Source organism: Salvelinus namaycush, chromosome 4 (assembly GCF_016432855.1).
Source record: "Salvelinus namaycush isolate Seneca chromosome 4, SaNama_1.0, whole genome shotgun sequence".
Lineage (NCBI taxonomy): Eukaryota > Metazoa > Chordata > Actinopteri > Salmoniformes > Salmonidae > Salvelinus > Salvelinus namaycush.
Window position 1 is genome coordinate 19,381,132 of NC_052310.1, and position 27,885 is coordinate 19,409,016.

General features: G+C 41.4%; 1 protein-coding gene across 1 annotated transcript; it reads right to left on the reverse strand.

Annotated features, from left to right (window-relative positions):
* Positions 1–746: 746 nt before the first annotated feature.
* Positions 747–27,885, reverse strand: LOC120045766 (myosin-binding protein C, fast-type-like). The gene is made up of 27 exons (XM_038990696.1): positions 27,861–27,885; positions 27,559–27,576; positions 16,590–16,658; positions 16,148–16,296; positions 15,710–15,827; positions 14,827–14,875; positions 14,570–14,629; positions 13,938–14,107; positions 13,690–13,822; positions 11,814–11,938; positions 11,027–11,132; positions 10,625–10,788; positions 10,253–10,418; positions 9,893–9,999; positions 9,687–9,716; positions 8,117–8,259; positions 7,694–7,958; positions 7,364–7,552; positions 6,993–7,127; positions 6,227–6,394; positions 5,803–5,891; positions 5,287–5,482; positions 4,821–4,960; positions 3,765–3,924; positions 3,460–3,596; positions 1,490–1,676; positions 747–861 (listed from the first exon to the last, which is right to left on the reverse strand). Exons 1-27 carry the CDS (start codon positions 27,883–27,885, stop codon positions 827–829), a joined length of 3,333 nt encoding a protein of 1,110 aa, XP_038846624.1. The 3' UTR covers positions 747–826.

Below are 27,885 nucleotides of genomic sequence, written 5' to 3' on the forward strand. Positions count from 1 at the left end.
CCTAATTGACAGAGGGAAAAGAAGGAAGCCTCTACAGAATACAAGTATTCCAACACATGCATCCTCTTTGCAACATGGCAGTAAATTAACACTGCAAAAAATTAGGCAAAGCAATTCACTTATTGTCCTGAATACAAAGTATTATGTGTGGGGCAAATCCAATACCACACATTACTGAGAACAATTCTCCATATTTTCAAACATAGTGGTGGCTGCATCATGTTATGGGTATGCTTGTAATCGTTAAAGACTGGGTCGTTTTTCAGGATAAAAAATAAACAGAATGGAGGTAAGCACAGGCAAAATCCTAGAGGAAAACCTGGTTCAGTCTGCTTTCCACCAGACACTGGGCGATTAATTCATCTTTCAGCAGGACAATAACCTAAAACTCAAGGCTACATCTACAGTGGAGTTGCTTATCAAGGAGACAGTTAAAGTTCCTGAGTGGCCGAGTTACAGATTTGACTTAAATCTACATGAAAATCTATGGCAAGACCTGAAAATTGTTGTCTAGCAATGATCAACAACCAATTTGATAGCGTTTGAAGAATTTTGAAAAGTATAATGGGCAAATGTTGCACAATCCAGGTGTGGAAAGCTTTTAGAGACTTGCCCAAATGTGCAACTGTAGTTTAACAAGCGTGCTGAATATTCTGATTCAATGTACTGTATTTTCTATGTACTACTCTGATTCCACAAAAATATAAAATATGCTCAAGAGGAAATAAAGAGAGCCAAAACAGCCAGAACTTCAAGTATTTTTTATTTCAATGCATGCTTCAAAACCTACTGAAACATTGTGAATGTTTTGTGAACATTCTGCAGCTCATTTCTCATCTCCATCCTCCTTGTCCTTGAGAGCTATGAGAAGATGAAAAAATGACAGCGGTTGCAAAGGAACATTCAGGTGCTGTTCATACTGCATGGTCAATATACTTGAGATAATGTACACCGTAGAACCTAATTAAAAACGAAGACATTTAATCAATCCATCAATCATATAAAAAAGTTGTATTTTTGAACCCATGGTGTTGGTTCCATTACAATGACTATCATTCTACTCCCTGTTTCGCTCTCCCAGTCCTTTCCTCCATACCCCTCCTCTCAATCCCTCCCTCCCTCCATACTTTGTACCTCCAGCTTGCACTCCACTTTCTCTCCTTTCATCCATCCTTTTCTCTATCCTTCCCTCCTTTCCCCGGCACCTCTCTCCGTACCTCATATCTCCAGCCGGCACTCCCTCTCTCTCATCCCTTTCTCCCGCCCTACGCCCACCACCCCTCTCCTTCCCTCCACCCTCCCTCGCTCCACACTTCCTATCTTTAGCTTACACTACACCTTATCTCTCTCCAATCCCTCCCCCGCCCAACCCCTCTCTCTATACCTCACATCGCCATCTTTTTTTCTCCCTCAATCCGTTTCCCCATCCCTGTACTCCACCCCCACTCTTCCTCCACCTCCCTTCCCCCCTGTCCCTCTCCATCCATACCTCGTACGAGCAGGGTGCACTCCACGACGTCCTCCCCCAGAGGGTTGATAGCCTTGCAGGTGAACTTGCCCCCGTCATACTGACTGGGCTTGCGGATGTTCAGGGTCAAAACCCCCTGGTTGTTCTGCATCAGGAACCTAGGGTTCTCGTCCAGGGGAATCTTATTCCTCAACCACCTGATCTTAGGCTAAGTGGGAGCCAAAGAGAGACTTGTGTCAGTGGCTTCATGACAAGTATGCGGCCTTAATGGCCTTCAATGTAATAAAAATTAAGGGGAAGGACTTAACAAAAATATGGTATCACTTTATAAAAACTTTCATGAGTAAGCCATTTGAAATGCTTGTAAATGTCTAGAAATGCGTAGGTATATACAGTGCATTCAGAAAGTATTCAGACCCCTTCCCTTTTTCCACATTTTGTTACGTTACAGCCTCAATCTACACACCATACCCCATAATGACAAAGCGAACACAGGTTTTTAGAATTTTTTGCAAAAACAGAAATATCTTAGAGCTCTGAGACAGGATTGTTTCAAGGTACAGATCTGGGGAAGGGTATGATTTTTTTTTTTGCAGCATTGAAGGTCCCTAAGAACACAGTGGCCTCCATCATTCTTAAATGGAAGAAGTTTGGAACCACCAAGACACTTCCTTGAGCTGCCCGCCCAGCCAAACTGAGCAATCGGGGAGAAGGGCCTTGGTCAGGGAGGTGACCAAGAACCCAATGGTCACTCTGACAGAGCTCCAGAGTTCCTCTGTGGAGATGGGAGAACCTTCCAGAATGACAACCATTTCTGCAGCACTCCACAAATCAGGCCTTTATGGTCGAGTGGCAAGACGGAAGCCACTCCTCAGTAAAAGGCTCATGAAAGCCCTCTTGGAGTTTGCCAAAAGTCACCTAAAGGACTCTCAGACCATGAGAAACAAGTTTCTCTGGTCTGATGAAACCAAGATTGAACTTTTTGGCCTGAATGCCAAGCATCACGTCTGGAGGAAACCTGGCACCATCCCTACGCTGAAGCATGGTGGTAGCAGCATCATGCTGTGGGGATGTTTTTCAGCGGCAGGGAGAGTATGAACAGAGAGATTCTTGATGAAAACCTGCTCCAGAGCACTCAGGGCCTCAGACTGGGGAGAAGGTTCACCTTCCAACAGGACAATGACCCTAAGCACACAGCCAAGACAATGCAGGAGTGGCTTTATGACAAGTCTCTGAATGTCCTAGAGTGGCCCAGCCAGAGCCTGGACTTGAACCTGATCGAACATCTCTGGAGAGACCTGAAAATAGCTGTGTAGCAACGCTCCCCATCCAACCTGACAGAGATTGAGAGGATCCGCAGAGAAGAATGGGAGTAACTCCCCAAATACAGGTGTTCCAAGCTTGTAGCTTCATACCGAAGAAGACTTGAGGATGTAATCGCTGCCAAAGGTTCTTCAACAAAGTAATGAGTAAAGGGTCTGAAGAACTTTTGTAAATGTGATATTTCTGTTTTTATTTTTAATACATTTGCGAAAAATTCTAAAAACCAGTTTTTGCTTCGTCATTATGGAGTGTTGTGTGTAGTTTGGTGAGATTGATGAGATTTTAAACCCCTTTTAGAATAAGGCCGTAACGTAACACAATGTGGAAATACACATAACACAATGTGGAAATACACAAGAGGTCTGAATACTTTCCGAATGCACTATAAATCCCTCTATGAATATTCAGAAATGTGCATGTATGAATTTACCATACAGTATAAATGATATTTCTGGTTGGTTAACATTGTTTTTTATTGAATTCACTCTAATGTGCATTCATGACGATGAAAGAATACTGAATATGTATACACATCCTTTCAGGTCAGTGGCCATGAAGATGATGACAAGGTAATTGGAGACATTTAGGACAGAGCCACAATCCCCCCCCCCCCCCCCCCTTTGCACCTACAGTTAGAGTATTCGGACTACTTGTCCCAAAAGACATACCTTGGGGAAGCCCCTGACAGCACAGCTGATGGCGGTACTGTAGCCTGCCACGACAGACCTGTCAAGCAGGGGCTGTATGAACTTGGGGGCGCTTTGCATATCCTTCTCCTTGAATGGAGGTGGGTTGTACTCCAATCCTGAAGGAAAGGAAAGGGAGGTTATTATACACTGAATTAATACGGAATGGTAATGAATTAATACTGTAATGGATGTCTCTGTTAAAATACTGTAGGCATTGAAGATACTATAGGCCTTGTTGACATAATGTATGTAAGTATGTACAGCACACACACAGACATACCCACCTATCTTAGGTATGATGGCTGTGTCCTTGCTGAGGCAGAAATCCTCACTCTTTCCAACGAGGTTCTCGCTGAAGATGCGGAACATGTACTCATTTCCCATGATCAGGTCTGAGGCTGTGCAGTTTGTCCTCCTGTTGTGCTCGTAGATAGTGAACCATTCCTAGAGAGAGAAAGAGAGAAAGAGAGAGAGAAAGAGAGAGAGAGGGGTGGGGGGGAGAAAGAGAGAGAGAGAGAGAGGTGGGGGGGAGAAAGAGAGAGAGAGAGGGGTGGGGTGGAGAAAGAGAGAGAGAGGGGTGGGGGGGAGAAAGAGAGAGAGAGAGAGGGGTGGGTGGGAGAAAGAAAGAGAGAGGGGTGGGGAGGAGAAAGAGAGAGAGAGGGGTGGGGGGAGAAAGAGAGAGAGAGAGAGAGAGGGGTGGGGGGGAGAAAGAGAGAGAGAGGGGTGGGGTGGAGAAAGAGAGAGAGAGAGGGGTGGGGGGGAGAAAGAGAGAGAGAGGGGTGGGGAGGAGAAAGAGAGAGAGAGAGAGAGAGAAAGAGGGTGGGGGGGAGAAAGAGAGAGAGAGGGGTGGGGAGGAAAAAGAGAGAGAGAGAGAGAGAGGGGTGGGGGGGAGAAAGAGAGAGAGAGGGGTGGGGAGAAAGAGAGAGAGAGGGGTGGGGAGAAAGAGAGAGAGAGAGAGAGAGAGGGGTGGGGGGAGAGAGAGAGAGAGAGGGGTGGGGGGAGAAAGAGAGAGAGAGAGGGGTGGGGGGGAGAAAGAGAGAGAGAGAGGGGGGGGTGCGGGGGAGAAAGAGAGAGAGAGAGCGGTGGGGGTGGGGAGAAAGAGAGAGAGAGAGAGTAATGAGGAGAGTGGTTAGTTGTAGTGATCTGGTGTTTCAAGTTACTTTAAAAATTCCACAGTGTCCATTACCAAATAATTTGATTTGGTTCTAGTTATTTTTTTATTCCCATTCCCCATGCCATAAATTCACAATCCTATACAGTAGCCCATAGCGTTGCTTTGCATACTGGGGGATGGAGTATTTGATCCCTTTGTCCCTACTGTATATGCCCTCCTCGCTCACATTTGTCTTCTTGTCCGCCTTCTGTATTGTGTAACCGGTGATCTCACAGTTGCCGTCGTCCTTTGGTGGCTTCCACTCCAGCGCAGCGTTGAAGCCCCAAACATCTGTGACTTTCACTACCTCGGGAGGCCCGGGTGTCTCTGATTGGACAAAAATATATGGTCATTTTTTTAAACGTTTAGGATGAAAAAATGGCACGATATTTTTCTACAGTAAGACAATACAGCGGCCTAGAGCAAGTATACTGTCTACTTCGTAGATTTGAACCCGCGACACAACAACGCAAAAAGCCAAGCCATTTCTGGTTCTGGGGGTAACAGTAGCTACTTCAGTTCTCAGGAAGGCAGTAGCGATGCTAAATGACTTAGCCATCCACTTCACTATGATCCTGGGTTGTGTTCATTAGCCATTACACGGATGGAAGAAGGGAGGACACTTATGTCTACAGTTGTCTTTCATCTCTTACCTACGATCCTGATCTCCAGAATAGCCCTGGCCTCCATGTTCTCGATCTGCAGGACCAACTCGTACTTCCCAGAATGGGATCTCTCAGCCGAGCGGATGAACAGGATAGAGTCCACTTCAGAATTGCGTACGCTGGCAACTCGAGTGTCAAGCTCTTCCCCATCCTTGTACCATTGCACTTTGGGACGTGGCTTACCCTATTAGACACAAGGTAATACTTTGTTCAGAATAGAAACAAATTAAGGACAAAACAATAGCTGTCAATGACTAACTGCAGTGGTACCTGGTAAACCAACTTCACTAGATAATGGGCACCTGATAAGCTGTTCAAGCTTGTCCCAAATAGAGTGATTCTGTAGACGTCACAGCATTCAAGATAGCTTTGGATCATACGTCATATGTAGGCCGTCATTGTAAATAAGAATTTGTTCTTAACTGACTTGCCTAGTTAAATAAAGGTTAAATAAACAAACAAAAATGCAAACCTTGGTTTAATGGATAACTTTGAACAACTGACCTGGAAGGGGATGGTCAGGTTGATTTTGTCGCCCACTCTTCTAAGGTACTTCTGTCTCAAGTAGCGAGGGAGGCGGATCTTGGGCAGTTCTAATGGAGAGAGACAGAGAGAGAGAGAGGCAGAGAGGGGGAGAGAGAGAGAGAGATGGGGAGAGATGAGGAGAGAGAGAGATGGGGAGAGAGAGAGAGAGCATGAGATCGGGAGAGAGAGAGAGAGAGAGACGGGGAGAGCGAGAGAGAGAGAAAGATATGGGGAGAGAGAAAGAGAGAGAGAGAGAGAGATGGGGAGAGAGAGAGAGAGGGATTGAGATAAGTGGTTTACGTCATCCACACCAGATTGATGTTGAAATGAACCACATACAATACAACAGGGTCCTGTTCGGCAGGACACACAGTCCTATTCCTACGGGCGACAGAGAACTCACCCACGATCTCGCGGATAGTGACGGGCTGGGTCAGGCCGGTAGGGGGGCTGCGTCCAGCAATGTTCACGGCCACCACTCTGAAGTTGATCTTCTCCGCGGTGGGAAGGTTGCGGACTGTGTAAATCTGTCTCTCCACCAGCTCAGTGTTCGCCACCACCCACTCCGTGTCTAGGACCAAAAGAAAGGGAAACAGACTGAGGTGGAAGCGATAAAGGAGTTTTGACCGTGTTATACGTAAGGTTTGCCCATGATAAATTAGGTTTTACAATGACAGAGTCGGTTTTACCAGGATAAATGAGATTTGGCAGTGATAAATGAGGTACAGTATGGCCAAGATAAATAGGTTTTGACAGTGTGATAAATAAGGTTTGACCATGAATGAGGTTTGACAGCGATGAATGGGGTTCGACAGTGTGATAAATGAGGTTTGACCTTGAACGAGGTGTGACAGTTATGAATGGGGTTTGACAGTGATGAATGAGGTTTGACAGTGATAAATGAGGTTTGACAGTGATAAATGAGGTTTGACAAAGATATATAAAGTTTGACAATGATAGACTATGGCGTTTGACACAGGGCGTAGGAAACTGACCGTTTCGGTAGCTATGTTACCACAACTTGTAATACACAACAAATTCATGTTTTTGGACAACATTCATTTCATGCCATTGTTGAACTGACACAAATCTGTGTTTAGACACAGCTAGGCCTAATTGAAATTCCCATTCAAAAGGGATAACAGTCTTATTTTGTCTCACACCCTCACCTCCCTCCTTGCAGTACTCAATAACGTATCCGTCCAAGCCTCCGGCACCGATCTTCTCAGGGGCCAGCCACTTCAGGGTACATGTGGTGTCTGTGACATCATGCACCTTGAGGCCCAGAGGCTCACTGGTTGCAGCTGTGGTGGGAAGAGAAGGAGACAAAAGACACGGAGGGAGATACGAGATAGATACAGAGACAGAAAGAGAAAGAAAGAGAGAGAGAGAAAGAAAGAAGACACAAAAGACAGAGGCAGTGAGGGAGACAAAACTACTAAAAGTGAGGGTGGACAATACTGAGCAATCCAGGAAGATGCGAGAGACAACCAATAGTGACAGGGAGAAAATGATGAGATCCGTTTGAGACTCCACCCACCGATGGGCATGAAGGGTTTGGAGTTGAGACTGGGCTGGGACATGCCAATGCCGTTGACGGCGTACACTCTCATCTCATAGAACACGCCCTCAATCATCCTCTTGGCTTCGTACGTCACCCCCTCGTACACGTCAAAGTTGAGCTTCGTCCACCTGGTGGAGCCCTTCTTCTTCCTCTCCATGAGATAGCCTGAATGAGAGAGAGGAAGAGAATGAGTGACCCATCCATCCACCCACCCACCACATCGTTCTGTTACTAAAAGGGGTTACTCATGTTTTTAACATTAAAGTATTTCAGTATTTAAAAACCATGAAAAAATCTTGACTGTACCTGTGACTGGGACGCCTCCGTCGAACTTGGGTGGCTCCCAGACCATGGTGGCACAGTCTTCTCCCACCGAGGTACACTTTACATTCTCAGGGCAGTCAGGCACATCAACAATCTTGACCAACAGATGAGCCTTGTCCTCTCCGGCAGGGTTGGTGACAATGATGGAGTAGTTGCCCTCATCCTCTCTCTCCGCCCCCTCTATGACGAAGCAGCTCAGGTCCTTCCGGTTCTCCGTCCTCACACGCCCCTCCACAGCTGTGATTGCCTAAGAGACAAGAAATCAAAACACGCCCTCGAGCAAATCTGTATATACATATCTGTATATACATGTAAACCATACCAGAAACACTCAAGACAAAGGAATTAGGAATTAGCAACTGACTTCCACACATATTTATATGAATTACTATAGGAAGTGCCTACCGTGTCTCCCTTTGCCCAGACGACAGTGGGAGGAGGCTCTCCAGAGATCTCCACATCCAGGCGCAGCTTGTTGCCAGCCACCACAATGATGGTGTTCTGGGAAACCATGTTGCCGGTGGTGTCTAGATGGATCTTGGGTGGGTCTTTATACACAAGGCAAATAACGGTGTGAATGTAAATGTAAATGTTAGACTATTATATCTACAGTATATTGATAATTAATGTACACACACACACACACATACATACATACATATACACAGTGCATTCGGGAAAGTATTCAGACCCCTTGACTTTTACCACATTTCGAGACAGGATTGTGTCAAAGCACAGATCTGGGGAAGGGCACCAAAACATTTCTGCAGCATTGAAGTTCCCCAAGAACACAGTGGTCTCCATCATTCTTAAATGGAAGAAGTTTGGAACCACCAAGACACTTCATAAAACTGGCCGCTCGGCCAAACTGAGCAGTCGAGGGAGAAGGGCCTTGGTCAGGGAAGTGACCAAGAACCCGATGGTCACACTGACAGAGCTCCAGAGTTCCTCTGTGGAGATGGGAGAACCTTCCAGAAGGGCAACTATGTCTGCAGCACTCCACCAATCAGGCCTTTATGGTAGAGTGGCTGGATGGAAGCCATTCCTCAGTAAAAGGCACATGAAAGCCTGCTTGGAATTTGCAAAAGGCACCTAAAGACTCTCAGACCATGAGAAACAACATTTTCTGGTCTGATAAAACCAAGATTGAACTATTTGGACTGAATGCCAAGCGTCACATCTGGAGGAAACCTGGCACCATCCCTACGGTGAAGCATGGTGGTGGCAGCATCATGCTGTGGAGATGTTTTTCAGCAACAGGGACTGGGAGACTAGTCAGGATCGAGGGAAAGATGAACAGAGCAAAGTACAGGGAGATCCTTGATGAAAACCTGCTCCAGAGTGCTCAGGACCTCAGACTGGGGTGAAGGTTCACCTTCCAACAGGACAACAACCCTAAGCACACAGCCAAGACAACGCAGGAGTGGCTTCGGGACAAGTCTCTGAATGTCCTTGAGTGGTCCAGCCAGAGCCCGGACTTGAACCTGATCGAACATCTCTGGAGAGACCTAAACAATTGCTGTGCAGCGACGCTCCCCATCCAACCTGACAGAGCTTGAGAGGCTCTGCAAAGAAGAATGGGAGGAACTCCCCAAATACAGGTGTTCCAAGCTTGTAGTGTTGTACCCAAGAAGACTCGAGGCTGTAATCGCTGCCAAAGGTTCTTCAACAAAGTACTGAGTAAAGGGTCTGAATACTTATGTAAATATCATATTTCAGTTTTGTATTATTAAGACATTTGCAAACATTTTTAAAAGCATGTTTTTGCTTTGTCATTATGGGGTATTTTGTGTAGATTGATGAAGAAATTTTTTTATTTTATCAATTTTAGAATAAGGCTGTAACGTAACAAAAAATTGAAAAAGTCAAGGGGTCTGAATACTTTCCGAATGCACTGTACATTGATATATTACATATATTGATGTGAATCAATACTTATGACATTATGTTTATAGCAGTAATTTAGAAAACCTACCTTGGCGGGGGACATAGTCGATCTTAATTTCTGTTGAAAGGAAGACAAAATGTATTTATTCATATGTGACTTGAACTGATGTTACGGGACTTTATTTCCATTTAAACAGTATGTATAGGCATGATGTAAATTTCTCCAAAGTTGGCGAATTTGTCATTTAAAAAAATCGAGATATTTTTCTCATCTTTTCTCTCTCTTTCTCTCACCCAGGAAGTTGAGTTTTGCAGACAGTGAGAGGGCATATCCGTCTGGGATAAACGTATAGTCTCCAGCGTCGTCGGGCTTGACGTCGTCTATGGTAAGCCGATGGATTCTAAAACACATTACGGATGAGGAAGTTGAGATAATTGCCACATTCTAGTTCAATAGCGAATTACACAGTCACAGCTCCTCGTCATTCTAGAATACAATACATACTGATAATAAAAGACAGACAGTCCATGTGGTTACATATGACCATAACACATTCTGTAGGTAAAACATCATCAGAAGTTGATACAAAAACATTATTACAATCTAAAGTCACTTGACACGTAACCTGTCCCCACGTCTCTCCCGTCCCGTACCTTCCGATGTGGGTCAGCTTGATGCGACTGCTGGGCAGCACCTCCACGCCATCTTTGAGCCATTTCCCTGTCACCTTCTCATCAGACACCTCACACTTGAACATGGCCTGGTCCTCGGCCTTCACCGTCAGGTCAGCGATGTTCTGCAACACCTCCAGTTCTTTCTCTGAGGGGGGCAATAGGGAGAGGGCAGAGTGAGAGAGACAGGGATAGAGGGAGAGGGAAAAGTGAGAGGATACCCAAACTAGCATACCGACAAGTGTTTGTCCACGACATTACAACAAAAATCCACCGCAGATATAGAACTGAATTTGAATCAACATGAAGACTGAAAAATATGTCTCATCTTTTCCCGAGAACAAAGAATGGTACCTTCAACTTCCAGCTCTCCTTTGGTTCGCCCGCCGTTGGTGAAGCACCAGTACATTCCAATGTCATCCAGCGTAGCCTCTTGGATGATGAGCATGTGCTTCAACCCGTCCTTCTTAAAGCGGTACTTATGGGAGTCCCTGGAGAGTTCTTGGTCCTCAAACATCCTGAGGAGTGAGAGTAGGTGACATAGAAACACCTGAGTGAATTGTGAAGACACTAGGAACATAAAATGGTTCAGGCCTTCCAAGCTGAACTTACTCTCCTTTTTATTTAACTTTGAGGTCAGTACTATAAAGTATACATTTTTACTACACCGTTTCTTAGTTAACACCATGTAAATAGAATAAAGATACCAGATTAAAGGGGACTGTAAAATAAAGCATTACTGAAAGGTTTACTGACCAGTTAACGTGTGCTCCCTCCACAGACACCTCCACCTCAAACTCCACTCTCTCTCCCACCACCACGTGGTAATCATCCAGCAGCTTGGTGATGGTGACCGGGGGCTCTGGAGAGGACAACAGCAAGAAGACACCATTTTCATGTTCCTTAACACTGGGACAGTATTGTAAGTGCAGTGTAAAAAGCATTGTGTTTATTTCTTGGTACATTGGCTACACGGTGGCCCTCAGGGGAAAAGTCGTTTTGAAAAATGTGTGACAGTGAGCGTACACAACTGCAAATATTTTTGTAATATATTTTTTTTTTACATTATTCAAAATCTTTTTGTTTTATGATTATTGTCGTTATATGGATACTGGATGATTCTCATGGTCAAAGTTGAATTGCAAAAAAAGATGACTATGTAAATGGGAGTCATCTCGTTAAATAAAGGATACATGGGTAACACTTTACAATAAAGGTACACTTTATGATACATGGCATCAACAAATCACAACTCCACACTCTTAGAAAAAAGGGGTTCCAAAAGGGTTCTTCGGCGGTCCCCATAAGAGAACCCTTTGAAGAACCCTTTTTGGTTCCAGGTAGAACCATTTTGGGTTCCATGTTGAAACCTCTGTGGGAAGAGTTTTACATGGAACCCAAAAGGGTTCTACCTTGAACCAAAATGATTCAACCTGGAACCAAAAAGTGTTCTTCAAAGGGTTCTCCTACGGGGACAGTCGAAGAACCCTTTTAGGTTCTAAATAGTAACTTTTGAGTGTAGACGAGTGAGAACAAGGCGTACCTTTGACAAACACCTCTGTGAAGGACTTCTCGTCCCCAATCACACACTCGTACGCAGCGTCGTCAGCCAGGCTACACCTGTTGATGGTGAGCGTCCTGATGTTGCCAACTGATTCTACGATGTACCTGGTGCACAGATAGACAAACGGACAAACGGACGAACGGATGGACAGAGACAACATTGTAAAGGAATGTCGTTTCACATTCTCCGAAAGACAGTTTATAAGACATGTATGAGCAGCATGTCAACTTGAATAAAATGGCAATCTACAGTTTTATGAAAGTGATTGACCTATCGTTTGTTTAGAAGAACTAACGCATGGGTTATTTTAGTCTTCTAAAGTTGTTGCCCATTTTTCTTGTACCGCAATAAATCTCATAGTTCACACTAGGGATAGACAAAAAAGAAAAACGTAAAAAAGAAAGAATAGAAGAGTATTAAGTTAAGAGTTAGCCAAGAGTACTAGGTAATCAGAGGTGACGTACAGTAAAGGTTACCAAACTGTCACGAGGCCACAAGTAAACAACTATGACCATTAAATTGAGCCATGTCCATGATAATGATTCAGACCTGACTTTGTACATGAGCAAGGATTTTTCTGAATAGAAGACACTTTGGCGGGCAGCCCAAGTGTTTTTTCGGGCTGCTTAAGTCCAAACAGTTTTTAGTGTAAACTTAAACGACTAATCAGATACAAAGTATGTAGAAAAGATAATGGACCAATCCATTTTCTTTATAATATAATCTTTCAGAACTAACAATCACCAAAATAAAAATGAAAAACTAGGAATTCAGCACTATTGATTTTGTTATGTTTGAGCAAAAGAACACAGCATTAGCCATGGCAAAATGCATAGAATTTCAGGAAATTCACTTTAAAACTGCAGCATTTTCTCTCGGCTCCATGGAGAAATGTGTAGAATTGCAGGAAATTGGCTTAAAAATGCCAAAAATGTCTCTACACTGCGAAGATTGGGGCTTCAAAAATTGTGGCAAAAATATTCAGATTTTAAAAAAAAACATGAGGCATTTATGCGCAGGGAATAATATGACTTGTCAACATGATTTGTTGGCCACTGAGAAGCTGATTATGGCTTCCTATAAATAAAATGTGTTGATGGCAGCGCAATTTAGAATGATGGAGTTGTGGAGAGATAATTTTAGAGAGCTATTTTCCAGCACTGCCGGTCAAGTCCAGGAGACGCGGAGAACACCATCTTAGCTTGCGGTAAATCAGATAGGGCCAACTGTGCAATTAATCACATATCTGGCATTGCTACAGAGAGAGAGGACTCTGCTCTACCAATGCATTCCAGAGAGAAGACAAAAATAGATAGGCCTACATTGCCTTTTGATGGGGATTGTTCAATGGAAGGCTTACATGATACAAAACGTCTCATCAAAAAATATATATTGTTGACTGAATATGCCAAGATGAACGTAAACAAACAACCTGGTGAGTTTGCTTTTGGTGTTTTGGGTTAAGTCACGTTAACTCATTACTAGGAAACAGTCACATAGCCTATAGCTTCCTCACGTAAATGGACTTTTTTGAATCTATTTTGTAAATCTCGATTAGTGGCCATCTCCATGAATAGCCATTGCACTTCTTTCGCTTCCCCTTGCTAGTATTACGTCAGTAAGTTATGGCCACATCCTAACAGGAGATGAACGTGATTCGCTTATTGACATCAGTAATTTCTGCAAAGGTTCCAGCAACGCCGTCATTTCTCAAGTTGGGGTTCGGCCCTCAGTCATGATATGTTCTAACCATAATGACCCTCACCGAGCCTCAGCCTCCCAGTAACCTCTTCTAGGATGTGTGTGTGTTTGATGGTGTGTGTATCTGTATTTGTGTGTTTATTTGTGTGCGTACTTGGCTGATGATTTTATCTCCTGACCGTTCTTTAACCATTTGACCTGGGCATTTGGGTCAACCACTTCCACCTGCAGTACGATTTTCTTGCCCTTATCCACAGAGTAGGCAGACTCCATTCTCGTTAGGAAAGCTGCATGGGAAACAGAGAGCATGACATTGGGTGCAATTGTTGTAAGATTGGCAAGATACTACCGTTTGTTTAACTTTGAGAAACTTTTTTTTTGTATTTCCCCTCTCCATCTTACCGTCGCTGTGCTTGGGCTCAACAGTCTTCATCTTCTTCAGTCGCTTGAGCAGACCCCTCAGGTCTGTAATGCCGTACTCAAAAGCAATCTTCTCATACTCGCTGGGTTGAGCGTTCTTCAGGATTTCCCACACGTCTGCCTTCTCCTCATCTACGACTGGCTTCTTCTTCCTGTGGGTGAAAGATGGAAGGATGAGGCAGGGAAGGAAGCGAGAGGGCCCGAGATGAAGAGAGAGGACAAAGGGAGAGGCTACCTCGTCAACAATGCAAAAATCTATCAAATCAATGGTCATTCCACTCTCAGTTTTCCATTTAATATGACTGTTACAAATGAATGACTCGTTCCAGCACGTTCTATCATACTATCCAATCAACTTTGTACCCATAATCTAAAGGAGAGGCTACATGAAGGAATGTACTGTATACTGCAAATGGATGTAGCATTCAAAAAAATTATACAGCCTAAAAACAATAATAATGTAATCATATATGCATTTTTGATCCCTGGAATGTGGTCGGTGATCCCTGATCCCTAGAATGTGGTCGGTGATCCCTGGAATGTGGTCGGTGATCCCTGATCCCTGGTACTTTATGTGATCCCTACATATGGCACACAATGTTAACACTGCTCACTTCTTGGTAGCTTTCAGCAAAGCACTGAAATCCAAACTGCCTTCATCCTCTCCAGCATCCCTAATTAGAGAAAGACAGGACACAAAATACACTGTCATTCTAGATTAAGCGATGGACATTATATTTTTGCTGAAATGCAGTCGAACACGTTACGGATAGCACTCAATCATACACGTACACAGGTGTGCACGCACACACACACACACACACACACAAAGAAATACTAATAAGCTCAAAACATGAATAGAAATGCTTACGTTCTTTTGAATGCGGACATAATATCGTGTTCCTCCTCAATATGCACAGCTGGAATAAGAGGGATTGCATAAAGAACACATATGGGTTACAGTAGCGTGCACCTAGACGCTAAACTGATTACATGTTTACATTTGAGTCATTTACCAGACGCTCTTATTCAGAGCGACTTACACGAGCAATTAGGGTTAAATGCCGTGCTCAACGACAGATTTTTCACCTATTCGGTTTGGGGTTTCAAATCAGCAACCTTTCGGTTACTTGCCCAACGCTATTAACGGCAAGGCTACCTGCCACACTTGTAATACCCCCTATCTTATGTTAAGAACCTTTGATTGTGCATTCATTGGAGTTGAACACATTTTTCGATACATCAGATAATGATAGGCTCACTGTCTAGTCATTTTAACTAACATTTAATCAAATAGCAAAAAATACATTATAGAATCTTCTGTTCTTTTGGAAATGCTGAATAGAAGAAATAATAGATGGTAAACAACATTTTCCATTCAGTATTTAGGTATAACTTGACATGAATAATTTTTTAAGTGTATGGGTGATACATCATCACTTCCTGACAAAGGCAATGATGCCTTCTGCTCTACAGAACATACCAAAACAATAAGCCTTTAACTTCAAGAGTGCCTTGGGTCCCTTGAGGCAGTGGTTCTCAAACGTCTTCTCGAAAACCTCCAGTCGTTCCATGTATTTCATCCATTTCAAAGGTAGCACACTGAATGACTCAACTCATCATCAAGCCTTATAGATGAATCAGATGTGATGGTAGTTCGGGGCTACAAAGTGTATTGGGGGTCCATGAGGAGAGGTTTGAGAACCCCTGCCTTAAGGGGACAGTGGTCAGTGTTCCTAAAATGTCCCACTCACCCTCCACAGAGATGTCAAAAGCGCTGCTGTCGCACTTGTCTTTGGAGGTGACCTCACACCTGTAGGCCCCAGCGTCACCAGGGACCACCTTGATTATCTTCATGTCCCAGGTGTAGATCTAAGTGGAGTAGAACATTTAAGGGTGCGTGTGTGTGTGTGTGTGTGTGTGTGTGTGTGTGTGTGTGTGTGTGTGTGTGTGTGTGTGTGTGTGTGTGTGTGTGTGTGTGTGTGTGTGTGTGTGTGTGTGAGAGAGAGAGAGAGAGAGAGAGAGAGTTAGCGAGTGAGTGAGTGTACGTGTGTGCGTGAGAGAGAGAGAGAGAGAGAGAGAGAGAGAGAGAGAGAGAGAGAGAGAAAGAGAGAGAGAGAGAGTGCATAGAACATTCACTCACTTTTGTCCTCCACTCATCCAGCTAACCCCACCCACTTGCACAGACCTACCTTTGTGGCTCTGTCAAAAGTCTCTTTGAACTGCATGTGTTTTCCTGCTTTGCTGCCCAGGTCCAGCCACTTCCCCTTCAGCCATTTAATGGTGGGTTTCCTTGTTAGTGTAGTAGAGTCCACTTTGGCAGTAAACACAATGTCCGTACCTGCCATTCACAATCAACACTCAGAAAGCCAGTAAAGGAATAGAATTTGGCAATTTTCTATTTGTATGTGTTCCTATACCAAAGTTCCTACAGTACAGCTGAATTGTGTAAACTTCAGGTCAACAGGTTGGTAAAAGTACATGACAGAATTAGGCCTACTGTAGTATTTATTTACAGCAAATAACTACTCAGTTTAACAAAACCCTACGTGAATACAAAGTAGTAAGACACATTGGTATTTGCATGCTAGGATGTAGCTAGTATTAGTCAACTGCCAGTGTTGTTTGTATAACCTGTTATGGCAACCGTAGTCTCGGGGTGCTGAAGAAACAGTCCTGTAATCTCCTGTGACTGATGGGCCCCTGATGGGTGTGAGGGTAGAGATGAGAACACACTTCCAAACACACACACATGCACATTAACGCACACAAACACACACACATACACATTAACGCACACAAACACACACACATACACATTAACGCACACAAACACACACGCACTCACAGATGTAGGATCTTAATTTGATCACTCTTTTGTTTGCTGAGAATTGTCCTGCTCCTGCACAGCAGGAAATGCATACTTGTAGTGCATTTGAGTTTTTAAAAAGGCTTCCGTAGTTTGCAATTTCCACTGAAATATCAGAATTTATTTGCCCTAACGAAAACTGTATCAACCCCTGTACAAGTGTCAATTTAGTATAATCCACATAATAATTCAAGTTTCCTGTCGCTACAGGATTATCTTCCTGCTGTAGCAAACGCATTAAGATCCTACATCTGGACATACAAGGAAGCAAGCAAAAGGAAGGAACCTGGTCTCACACCTTTTTCTTTTTACATACACTATCGGTCAAAAAGTTTTAGAACACCTACCCATTCAAGGGTTTTTCTTTATTTTTACTATTTTCTACATTGTAGAATAATAGTGAAGACATCAAAACTATGAAATAACACATATGGAATCATGTAGTAACCAAAAAAGCGTTAAACAAATCAAAATATATTTTATATTTAAGATTCTTCAAAGTAACCGTTTGGATACCTCTTGAAACACAAACACACACACATGTACATAGACACACAAGGAAGCAACCTGGTCTCACACCTTTTTTCGTAACATATGCATGTTTTGAACAATCATAACACACATTTTTGGATGAGCACTAATCCATTGTTTGGATACATCTTGTAACACACACACATTCAAATACATACACACATCCAGCAAGATCATAATACTGTAACCCATATTAACTGTGCAGGAATGTTACCAGAATAATCAATAGCACTGAAACAATTGTGAAAATCGAGTCCTAAAATCAAGATACTGGACTGGACCACAGTCTTTCGACCGTAACAGACATCGGAGGAAACGTTTCTTGTACCGTTTTACTTCTTATCTTGCTGGTTCTGCCTGGGTCTCTAAATAAAGTGAACCAGTTGATGTATTATTATTAACAGATTCACTGTTTCACAACTTCCAGAATTAGAATGCTATTCGCTGAAGTAATCAAGATGTTTGTCGTCAAGATCTATGATTTTTTCCCCCCACAACTATGTGTTTGAGCAATCGAATGTGCAGGTAGGCTACTTTACTACAATATCATAAAAAGTTGGTAACATTTTATAGTATGATATCGATATCATTGGATATCGATACAAGCAAGGCATATCGTGATATTCGTTTATCCTTGAGCAATAAGGCCCAAAGGATGTGGTGTATGGCCAATATACAGTACCACTGCTAAGGATTGTTCTTAGGCACAGTACAAAGTGGAATGCCTGGACACAACCCTTAGCCATGGTATATTGGCCATATACCACAAAACCCAGAGGTGCCTTATTGCTACTAACATATTAAAACAATAACTAACATATTTTCATTAAAAAATTGATTTTGAAAGGTAAATTCATACTATTTCATCCTTCCACCAGAGGACATAGTATAGACGTAAATCTGGTTGCAATCAAATATGTTTTGCTATGCATGCAGGCTAGCCTTTCACCTGTGGGCTAACGTTCTCGTCACTTGCTAGCTAGCCACCGACTTGGTAGTTAGCCTCTGCAGCTGAAATGACAGCAACAGTACAACATTGGCACAATTTCGTAGACTGACAACAGATACTTTTCCGCGGAAACGTCCATTGAGCGGCGCAGAGACGCCTTTACAACTTCAGCTTTAAGCAGAAGTGAATTAATCTGTCTGTGACCAAGAGTATGTGGTCTTGTTCTATGATTCTATGAAATGATTTAGTATTGTTCATGTTGAGAGCTCTAAATCCGTCTGGGAATACCACAGTGAGATGAAACCACAATTTGGATTCGCTTGACTGTCCCCTTTCATTATACCGTCTCCCAGGCTGGGCTCTGTTGCTCAGAAGGAGAGCAAATCGATTATTTGTCTGGGTAGGCCAGAAAATGTGACATGTCACTCCCTATACAAATGTGGGGTCTGGATCCTGACAGTTTAATTCAGCTCCGCTGAGAGAATGATAGTGGAGAGAAGACAAATTGGATTTTCTGGCACAATAAGGCACGGGACAGTACGACGTTGACACAGCGCTTTGTACACCAAAATGTCAGTCGGAACTGGTTCAGGACCTCTCAAAGTCCCCTAAATAGGTGACTTAACATCAAAGAATATACAGAGGAGGCAGATAATGTAAACAACATTCCACATTTACATTCTCACTTGGGGCTGGAGCTGCCTCAGCAGGTGCCTCTAAAAATAATAAGCACATAATAAATGATGAATAAATATCTGTTTCCAATCCCAAAAACTTTTAGAATTCTGATAACGACCATTATATTTCCTTGGGAAAGAGAGAAAAAAGTATGACACGTTAATTCTCCCTTTCTCCCCAAATATAATTAGCCTCACCAGTGGCTGCAGGTGCCTCTGCAGGTGCCTCTGATAATTACACATTGTAATGATTAAATCATCAATATGTCTTTCCAAATATATATTTAGGGGTTCACAGCGAAGCTGGATTACATTTTTTTTCCTTGACATGGTCAAATAACTCAAACATAGACTGGGAACTTGTTTTCTCTTTTGGAACACAGGAACTATAGGCAATGAGTAACTTGGTAAAATATAATGTCACTGATTGGCCAATAGGGGCGCTGTTGTAAGCGGTCTCACTTAAATCCTCAAATACGTCACCCTGTTTGACCTAGAAACTTGAAACTGTGTATGTAGGCGTCTTTCCTCATGCTAAACAAATTTGGCTCAAGGACCCATAAGATCCGTCAGGAAAGATTTTCCTCCATCTTGAAAACGTTTGAAAAGCTTTAAAAAACGAACAACTAACACCAAATTCTGTATGTAGGCCCATGGTACATATCGTAATTTAGTTTGAGAAAAGCTAAGGGATTGGTGTCCATTTAAATTCTTTGTAAATCCACTGCACAATGGCCTATCTACTTGAAACTTTTAGGGTCCTCAAATACATTACTATGATGAAACATGTTAAGTTTGGCATTAATATCTTTAAAAAATAAGGAAACTATTAACAATTCACTTTTTCAATTCAATTTTTGGACTATGCAACACTAATGTTTAAAACAATCCCCCAAAAATCTTCATGGACTAAGTGAGATTCACTCGAAATGTGGTCTTTGGACTCTAAAGAGTTTGAGAAAATAAGGTTGATGCATTCATTCAAAGATGGCCACACTTTACCAGTAGATGCATATTAGCCAATATAAAAATATGTAACCAAATACTTAAAAAATCTCCTTCTCATGAACCAGGACCAAATCACAGCAAATGTGGAATGTAGGGACATAGTACATGTCTAAACTTACGTTTGATCAAAAGACGGCTAAGTTATTGACACATTTTTTTTAAAAATGATTTTACATGTCCATTTAAACCACTGTAAATACACTCCACATTATGTGGTCGGAACATAGTGAAAAGTGGATATTTTATGAGGGAAAATTTTAAACAGGAAGTCCTGACTCTTGCGGTCTGTGTATTACAGCTGTGAGAGTGTATTGAAGTATTTTGGAATGTTAATGTGGAGAGTACCGACTGAGATTTAAACAATTTACACAAACAGATTGACAAAATAAAGTCCCAGAATTCAAAGATGACTGCAATATACCAATACGGTAACGCTAAAAATATTTAACAAATCTTAACATAAACCAATTGACCCCAGAATTGGTACATAAACTCAACACATTGAGTAATTATTTGAATAATTCCTTGTGGTATTGAGAGATAAACATGGCAATGCTTTCACTGACTACACCTAAAGGAATATACAGTAGCTCCTACATGATAGTGCTTGCTTTGTTATCGAAACTGATTTTGTGTCCTTTCTTTCATGCTGTGAACACTGTTCATTGCTGCTCGCAGCTATATTCCAAATTAATACAGTATCAGTCAAAAGTTTGGACACATCTACTCATTCCCATGGTTTTTCTTTATTTTGACAATTTTTTTACGATGTAGAATAATAGTGAAGACATCAAATCTATGAAATAACACATATGGAATCATTTAGTAACCAAAAAAGTGTTAAAACAAATCAAATTATATTTTATATTTGAGATTCTTCAAAGTAGCCACCATTTGCCTTGATGACAGCTTTGCACACTATTGGCATTCTCTCAACCAGCTTCATGAGGTAGTCAATCTGGAAAGTAACAGGTGTGCCTTGATAAAAGTTAATTTGTGGAATTTCTTTCCTTCTTAATGCGTTTGAGCCAAGCAGTTGAGTTGTGACAAGGTAGGGGTGGTATACAGACGATAGCCCTATTTGGTAAAAGACCTAGTCCATATTATGGCAAGAACAGCTCAAATAAGAAAAGAGAAACGACAGTCCATCATTACTTTAAGACATGAAGGTCAGTTTTCAAGTGCTGTCGCAAAAAAGATCAGTCTTCAAGTGCAGTCGCAAAAACCATCATGCGCTATGATGAAACTGGCTCTCATGAGGACCACCACAGGAAAGGAAGACCCAGAGTTACCTCTGCTGCAGAGGATAAGTTCATTAGAGTTACCAGCCTCAGAAATTGCAGCCCAAGTAAATGCTTCACAGAGTTCAAGTAACAGACACATTTAGAATTCAAGGCACACTTAACCAGCATGGCTACCACAGCATTCTGCAACGATACACCATCCCGTCTGGTTTGGGCTTAGTGGGACTATCATTTGTTTTTCAACAGGACAATGGCCCAACACACCTCCAGGCTGTGTAAGGGCTACTTGACCAAAGAGGAGAGTGATAGAGTGCTGCATCAGATGACCTGGCCTCCACAATCACCCACAATCACCCGACCTCAACCCAATTGAGATGGTTTGGGATGAGTTGGACCGCAGAGTGAAGGAAAAGCAGCCAACAAGTGCTCAGCATATGTGGGAACTTCATTCCCGGAAAAGCATTCCCGGTGAAGCTGGTTGAGAGAATGCGAAGAGTGTGCATAGCTATCATCAAGGCAAAGGGTGGCTACTTTGAAGAATCAAAAATATAGCATATATTTAGATTTTTTAAACACTTTTTTGGTTGCTACATGATTCCATATGTGTTATTTAGTTTTGAGGTCTTCACGATTATTCTACAATGTAGAAAAAAAGAAAAAAAGAAAGAAAAACCCTTGAATGAGTACATGTAGGTGTGTCCAAACTTTTGTCTGATACTGTATTTCCAAATAAATATTTCCAATAAATAAACTGTATAAAGTAAGTATTTCCAAAAATATAATTATACAATATTAAAAAATCTTTTGCCTCTTATAATGAACATTGGTCATAGTTCCTTGGGAAAGAGAAGAAAATGACGACATTTTCATTCTCCCTTTCCTGGAAATACAAAGTACTGTGTTTACTTTTCACTTTCAACTACAGTAATCAGACAATGTCATTATAAACAATAATTGTGCTGCAATCATGCACCACCAAAGACAATAATATGGTGTCACCATGTCCAAGACCAAACAAAACCATTATAGAATATATTAAAATAACGCCAATTTACTCCACATACATACACACATACATTGTATGGCATTACTCAGGTAATCAACACGTACAGGCCCATACATGTTGTGCATGGTACAAAATTTCACATACTGTTCATCCAAACATTCATATATTACACAAAATATACAAGTACATCATTGTTTCTTCTGCTATCCCCATTAAAGGAATGTACTTTATATATTTACATATGCATATATTTATTTCCTTATTTGCAGTCTCTCCTTGTCCATAGACTGCTTTTAAAGTAAGGAAACAAATACATAAACATGTAATTTTGAAGCGATAGTTCAGCAAAATTACATATTTGTCACTTTTGTGCCTAAGTACAACTCTAAGCCGTGGTATATTCACAATGTACCACACCCCCTCGGGCCTTGCTTAAATAGACGAGACTAGGGTCAAATACATGAGTCAAATACATTGGTCAAATACTTGACAGCATTTGAGGTGGGCTATTATAGTTAGCAGTTTTGCAGCTTTTTCATTAGTTCAATTGTACTGGGCAAGCTAAATCAAGCGCAGAACAGTGTTTGACCGACAGTTGAAGTCGGAAGTTTACATACACTTAGGTTGGAGTCATTAAAACTTGTTTTTCAACCACTCTACAAATGTATTGTTAACAAACTATAGTTTTGGCAAGTTGGTTAGGACATCTAATTTATGCATGACACAAGTAATTCTTCCAACAATTGTTTACAGACAGATTATTTAACTTATAATTCACTGTATCACAATTCCAGTGGGTCGGAAGTTTACATATGCTAAGTTGACTGTGCCTTTAAACAGCTTGGAAAATTCCAGAAAATGATGTCATGGCTTTAGAAGCTTCTGATAGGCTAATTGACATAATTTGAGTCAATTGGAGGTTTCCTAACACCTGAAGGTCCCCTTTCATCTGTACAAACAATAGAACGCAAGTTTAAACACCATGGGACCACGCAGCCATCATACCGCTCAGGAAGGAGACGTGTTCTGTCTCCTAGAGATGAATGTACTTTGGTGCAAAAAGTGCAAATCAATCCCAGAACAAAGGCAAAGGACCTTGTGAAGATGCTGGAGGAAACAGGTACAAAAGTATCTATATCCACAGTAAAACGAGTCCTATATCGACATAACCTGAAAGGCCGCTCAGCAAGGAAGAAGCCACTACTCCAAAACCATCATAAAAAAGCCAGACTACAGTTTGCAACTGCACATGGGGACAAAGATCATACTTTTTGGAGAAATATCCTCTGGTCTGATGAATCAAAAGTAGAACTGTTTGGCCATAATGACCATCGTTATGTTTGGAGGAAAAATGGGGAGGCTTGCAAGCCGAAGAACTCATCCCAACCGTGAAGCATGGGGGTGGCAGCATCATGTTGTGAGGGTGCTTTGCTGCAGGAGGGACTGGTGTACTTCACAAAATAGATGGCATCATGAGGAAGTAATATTATGTGGATATATTAAAGCAACATCTCAAGACATCAGTCAGGAAGTTAAAGATTGGTTGCAAATGGAACTTCCAAATGGACAATGACCCCAAGCATACTTCCAAAGTTGTGGCAAAACGGCTTAAGGACTACGAAGTCAAGGTGTTGGAGTGGCCATCACAAAGCCCTGACCTCAATTCTATAGAAAATTTGTGGGCAGAACTGAAAAAGCATGTGCGAGCAAGGAGGCCTACAAACCTGACTCAGTTACACCAGCTCTGTCAGGAGGAATGGGCCAAAATTCACCCAACTTGTTGTGGGAAGCTTGTGGAAGGCTACCCGAAACGTTTGACCCAAGTTAAACAATTTAAAGGCAATGCTACCAAATACTAATTGAGTGTTTGTAAACTTCTGACCCACTGGGAATGTGATGAAAGAAATAAAAGCTGAAACAAATCATTCTCTCTACTATTATTCTGACATTTCACATTCTTAAAATAAAGTGGTGATCCTAACTGACCAAAGACAGGGAATTTTTACTAGGATTAAATGTCAGGAGTTGTGAAAAACTGAGTTTAAATGTATTTGGCTAAGGTGTATGTAAACCTCCGACATCAACTGTGTATGTATTTGACCCAGGTCTGCTGTTGACAGTTGACACATAGGTTGTGTTCTCAGTCATACAGTACAAAGGCATCCTCTGATAGTTTATACAGTCCGACGAAACTTATCTTACCCTCCTCTCCTTCAGGTAGTGCCTCATCTGAGAAAAAGGAAGCATTTTAACTGGAAAACTATAAAATAGACACATTCCTGTGAATTGGACATACAATTCTGATGCACGCAGAACCAACTCAACTGCAAACACTGGACTTCCTTGAGGAACTGAAACAGGGTTATCGCACCACCAAAATTAGAGAATGACGTAGTTCCACACATGCCAGAGTCTGAGGAATTATTAAAAAATACAGATATTTAATCTAATAATTTTAAATATCAAATGTTAACACACTGAGGAACATGTATACTGCACAGTGCAGTACATGCATACAAACACATACAGTACATTGTGTCCATAACATACACATACCACATACTTACACACATAGTTCTCTTACTCCCGTCTGCTGGTTTTGCATCAGCTAAAATAGTTTTTTTTTTTACTTTGCAAGATATCATATTATGAGTATTATATGTTTACCATGACCTGAACACAGCCTGTATGCAGGCACATACGTAGGCACCTACATACATACATACATACATATCTTGTACAGTATACTAATACAAGTGCCCCCAAGACATGCTAATATCTCACCACTACCAATAACAGGCGAGGTTAGCATGCCTTGGCGGTAGGATATTTGACCCTCTGTAACTTTCTCACTCATCATTATTCATGATTGATTCAGGATTATCCATAATCATGGTGGCATCCACATGAATGTAAAAGTGTTTAGAACACAGGAGGCTGGTGGAACCTTAATTGGGGAGGACAGGCTCGTGGTAATGACTAAGTGGAATGGTATCAAATACATCAAACAAATGATTTCCATGTGTTTGATGCCATTATTATGAGCCGTCCTCCCCTCAGCAGCCTCCTGTGGTTTAGAAGCATATTCTATTCTTATTTACAGTAGAAATGACTCCAAAATCACACAATACATTATTTACTATTAATTTCTATTGGGCACAAATTAATCTGAGACACAAACAAAAATAAATGTAAACACATCCAACAACTTTGTAGAGTCATACAGTAGGAATATGGGACCAAATACTAAACTTTTGACTATTTTCTTTGTAAGAATCTTTAGGGGTGTCAATCATTTTGATCCCTACCTATTTGAGAAAAAAATCTTACTTGTTTAACAAAATATCTTTCTTTGAGAAATTGTATAAAATATCATTTGCCCATTTGTTTTTGCATACAATATTGCTCAGTATTTAAATAATTTATTTTATACAGTTGCTCATTTTTATCAATGGAGTCAATTTCAGACCAGACTGTACATACATACATACAGACATGCATGCATATGTACAGGTAACTGCCAAAATAAAGGAAACACCAACACAAATTATCTTAATAGGGCGTTGGGCCACCACGAGATGCCAGAACAGCTTCAATTTAAATGCGCCTTGGCGCCTTGGCATTCTACAAGTGTCTCTATTGGAGGGATTTGACACCATTCGAAAAATTCCATCCATTGGTGTTTTGTTGATGATGGTGGAAAACGCTCTCAGACGCAGCTACAGAATCTCCCAGACGTGTTCAATTGGGCTGAGATCTGGTGTTTGACTTAATTAACTCAGGATCAACTCCTGTGTGGAAGCACCTGCTTTCAATATACTTTGTATACCTAAAAAAATACAGCAGTCAAACCAACCTAGCACACATGCCACTCACGGATAGTATGTGCAAACCAACACACATCAAACATGTGTATACATAGACACAGATATCAAATCAGATTGTAATGCAACATAAACAAACCAACACACAGCTGACGGAGTGCATGCATTTCCACATCTTCTTTACGAAACAAATAAATGTATGTACTTTAGACACCATGCCTACTTTTGTACAGGTTAGTTAAATCAAAATGCATTAAGATCAAATAAGTAGAAAAATTCAAAAACAAGACGAAAAAGACAAATCACATAATGATACAGATACAAAAATAATAATAAACTAAACAAAGGAAGACAGCAAGAGTGCAGATGATACATAATCAAACGGGACTACATCAGACATCAAAGTGCATATGATAGCATATTTTACAGTACAGTACAGTACACTGCATCAAGTACACTGCAGTACAGTAAGTATTTTATAATCATTTAGCCAAATTCTGTTAATGTCTGATGTGTTTTAGCAGGTAATAACAACATTTATGTTTGTCCGTACAGTAGCCCACAGTAATTCTATTTTATGCGTTAAGAAATGTTTCTCTTTGATTTTGCTCATTCAGTTGACCGTTTCACTCTGTATCTGAAGTTTGTTTCTTTGAGGTTATACTGCACGTACAACCAAACCTATCAACACTAAACACTCAATACAATAAAACATAGTGTCCCTTACCATCTTCTGCTGTTTTTTCTTCGACTGAGGAAAAATGATCATTATTTACAGAGGGACTACAGCATGGATATTAGACGTGTTACACAGACTAACAACTGAACTGGGAAGTGTATAGCTTTTCGTGTTTCCTTAATACATTTATTGCGCCTGGATTATTTCGATTTGAGCCACTTTTTTTTAAATGCATCGCTGGATTCTGGGACTGAACTGAATTGAATATTCACTTTATTTGGAGGACAAAGACATTTAGCCGGGTGGAACCAGCCTGATTGCTGCGTTCAGCATTCTTTTTCACTGCACGTATCAGTCTGGCATTCCTCCATTTTGAAACTGTTTGAGCTTATGTCTAATAATGGGAATTATTCAAAACTGACTTATCAGCGATTGGATCACCTTCAACTAATCAGAGGAATGTAGCGATCTGGTTGGTTCCACCAGGCTAAAATACATTTTTTTGCTAGACTAAAACAGAGACGTCATTTTTAACACTTTCATTTGTGATTCAAAGACTGAGTCTATATATTCGAGTTGATTTTGGGGGATATTTTGGTTTGATTATGTATGCCAGCTGATTTAATTGTGACTACATATTGATTCATGTTCTATTCGCGGCATTGGGATTAGTGACAACCGGTCGTTTTAGAATCACGTTTTCAGTGTTACACTAAGTGTTCAAAAGTGTTGCATTCTAAACAATTGTATGAAGACCATAGAAAGGTGGTTTTATTGACACTGAACTGGGGTCTATACTAGAAATCATCACCGTACCTTCTGCTGGTGCTTCTCCTGAGAAGGCAAACAAAAAAAATGGTTAGATAAGAAGAAGTGGACAGTATATAACCAGTCATCAGTACTGGTCAAAACCATGACAATATGCTCATATCTTTATATGGGTGTTGCAATTACATGAAAGTAAGACAATGGGTCAAATTATACTACATTATCATGGTACAGATGTTTTAGTTACATGTTTTAGTTACATCAGTCCACTCTGACATTCAGCCACTTCATATGCACAATAATAGCAGATGGAGACATGGCTTTGTTTTACAGTAGTTCCTGTAACCTACCCTCCTGTAGCTTACCCTCTGACAT

Bases quoted from the DNA above. Each gene is read 5' to 3' on its own strand.
- LOC120045766 (XM_038990696.1), bottom strand. From the start codon at position 27,885: ATGTCAGAGGGTAAGCTACAGGAGG. The intron at 10,789-11,026 runs GTCAGTAAACCT...CTCACTCCTCAG, and splicing joins GAGGGAGCACACGTTAACTG to GATGTTTGAGGACCAAGAAC. The intron at 4,961-5,286 runs GTAAGAGATGAA...TTGTCCAATCAG, and splicing joins TCTGGAGATCAGGATCGTAG to AGACACCCGGGCCTCCCGAG.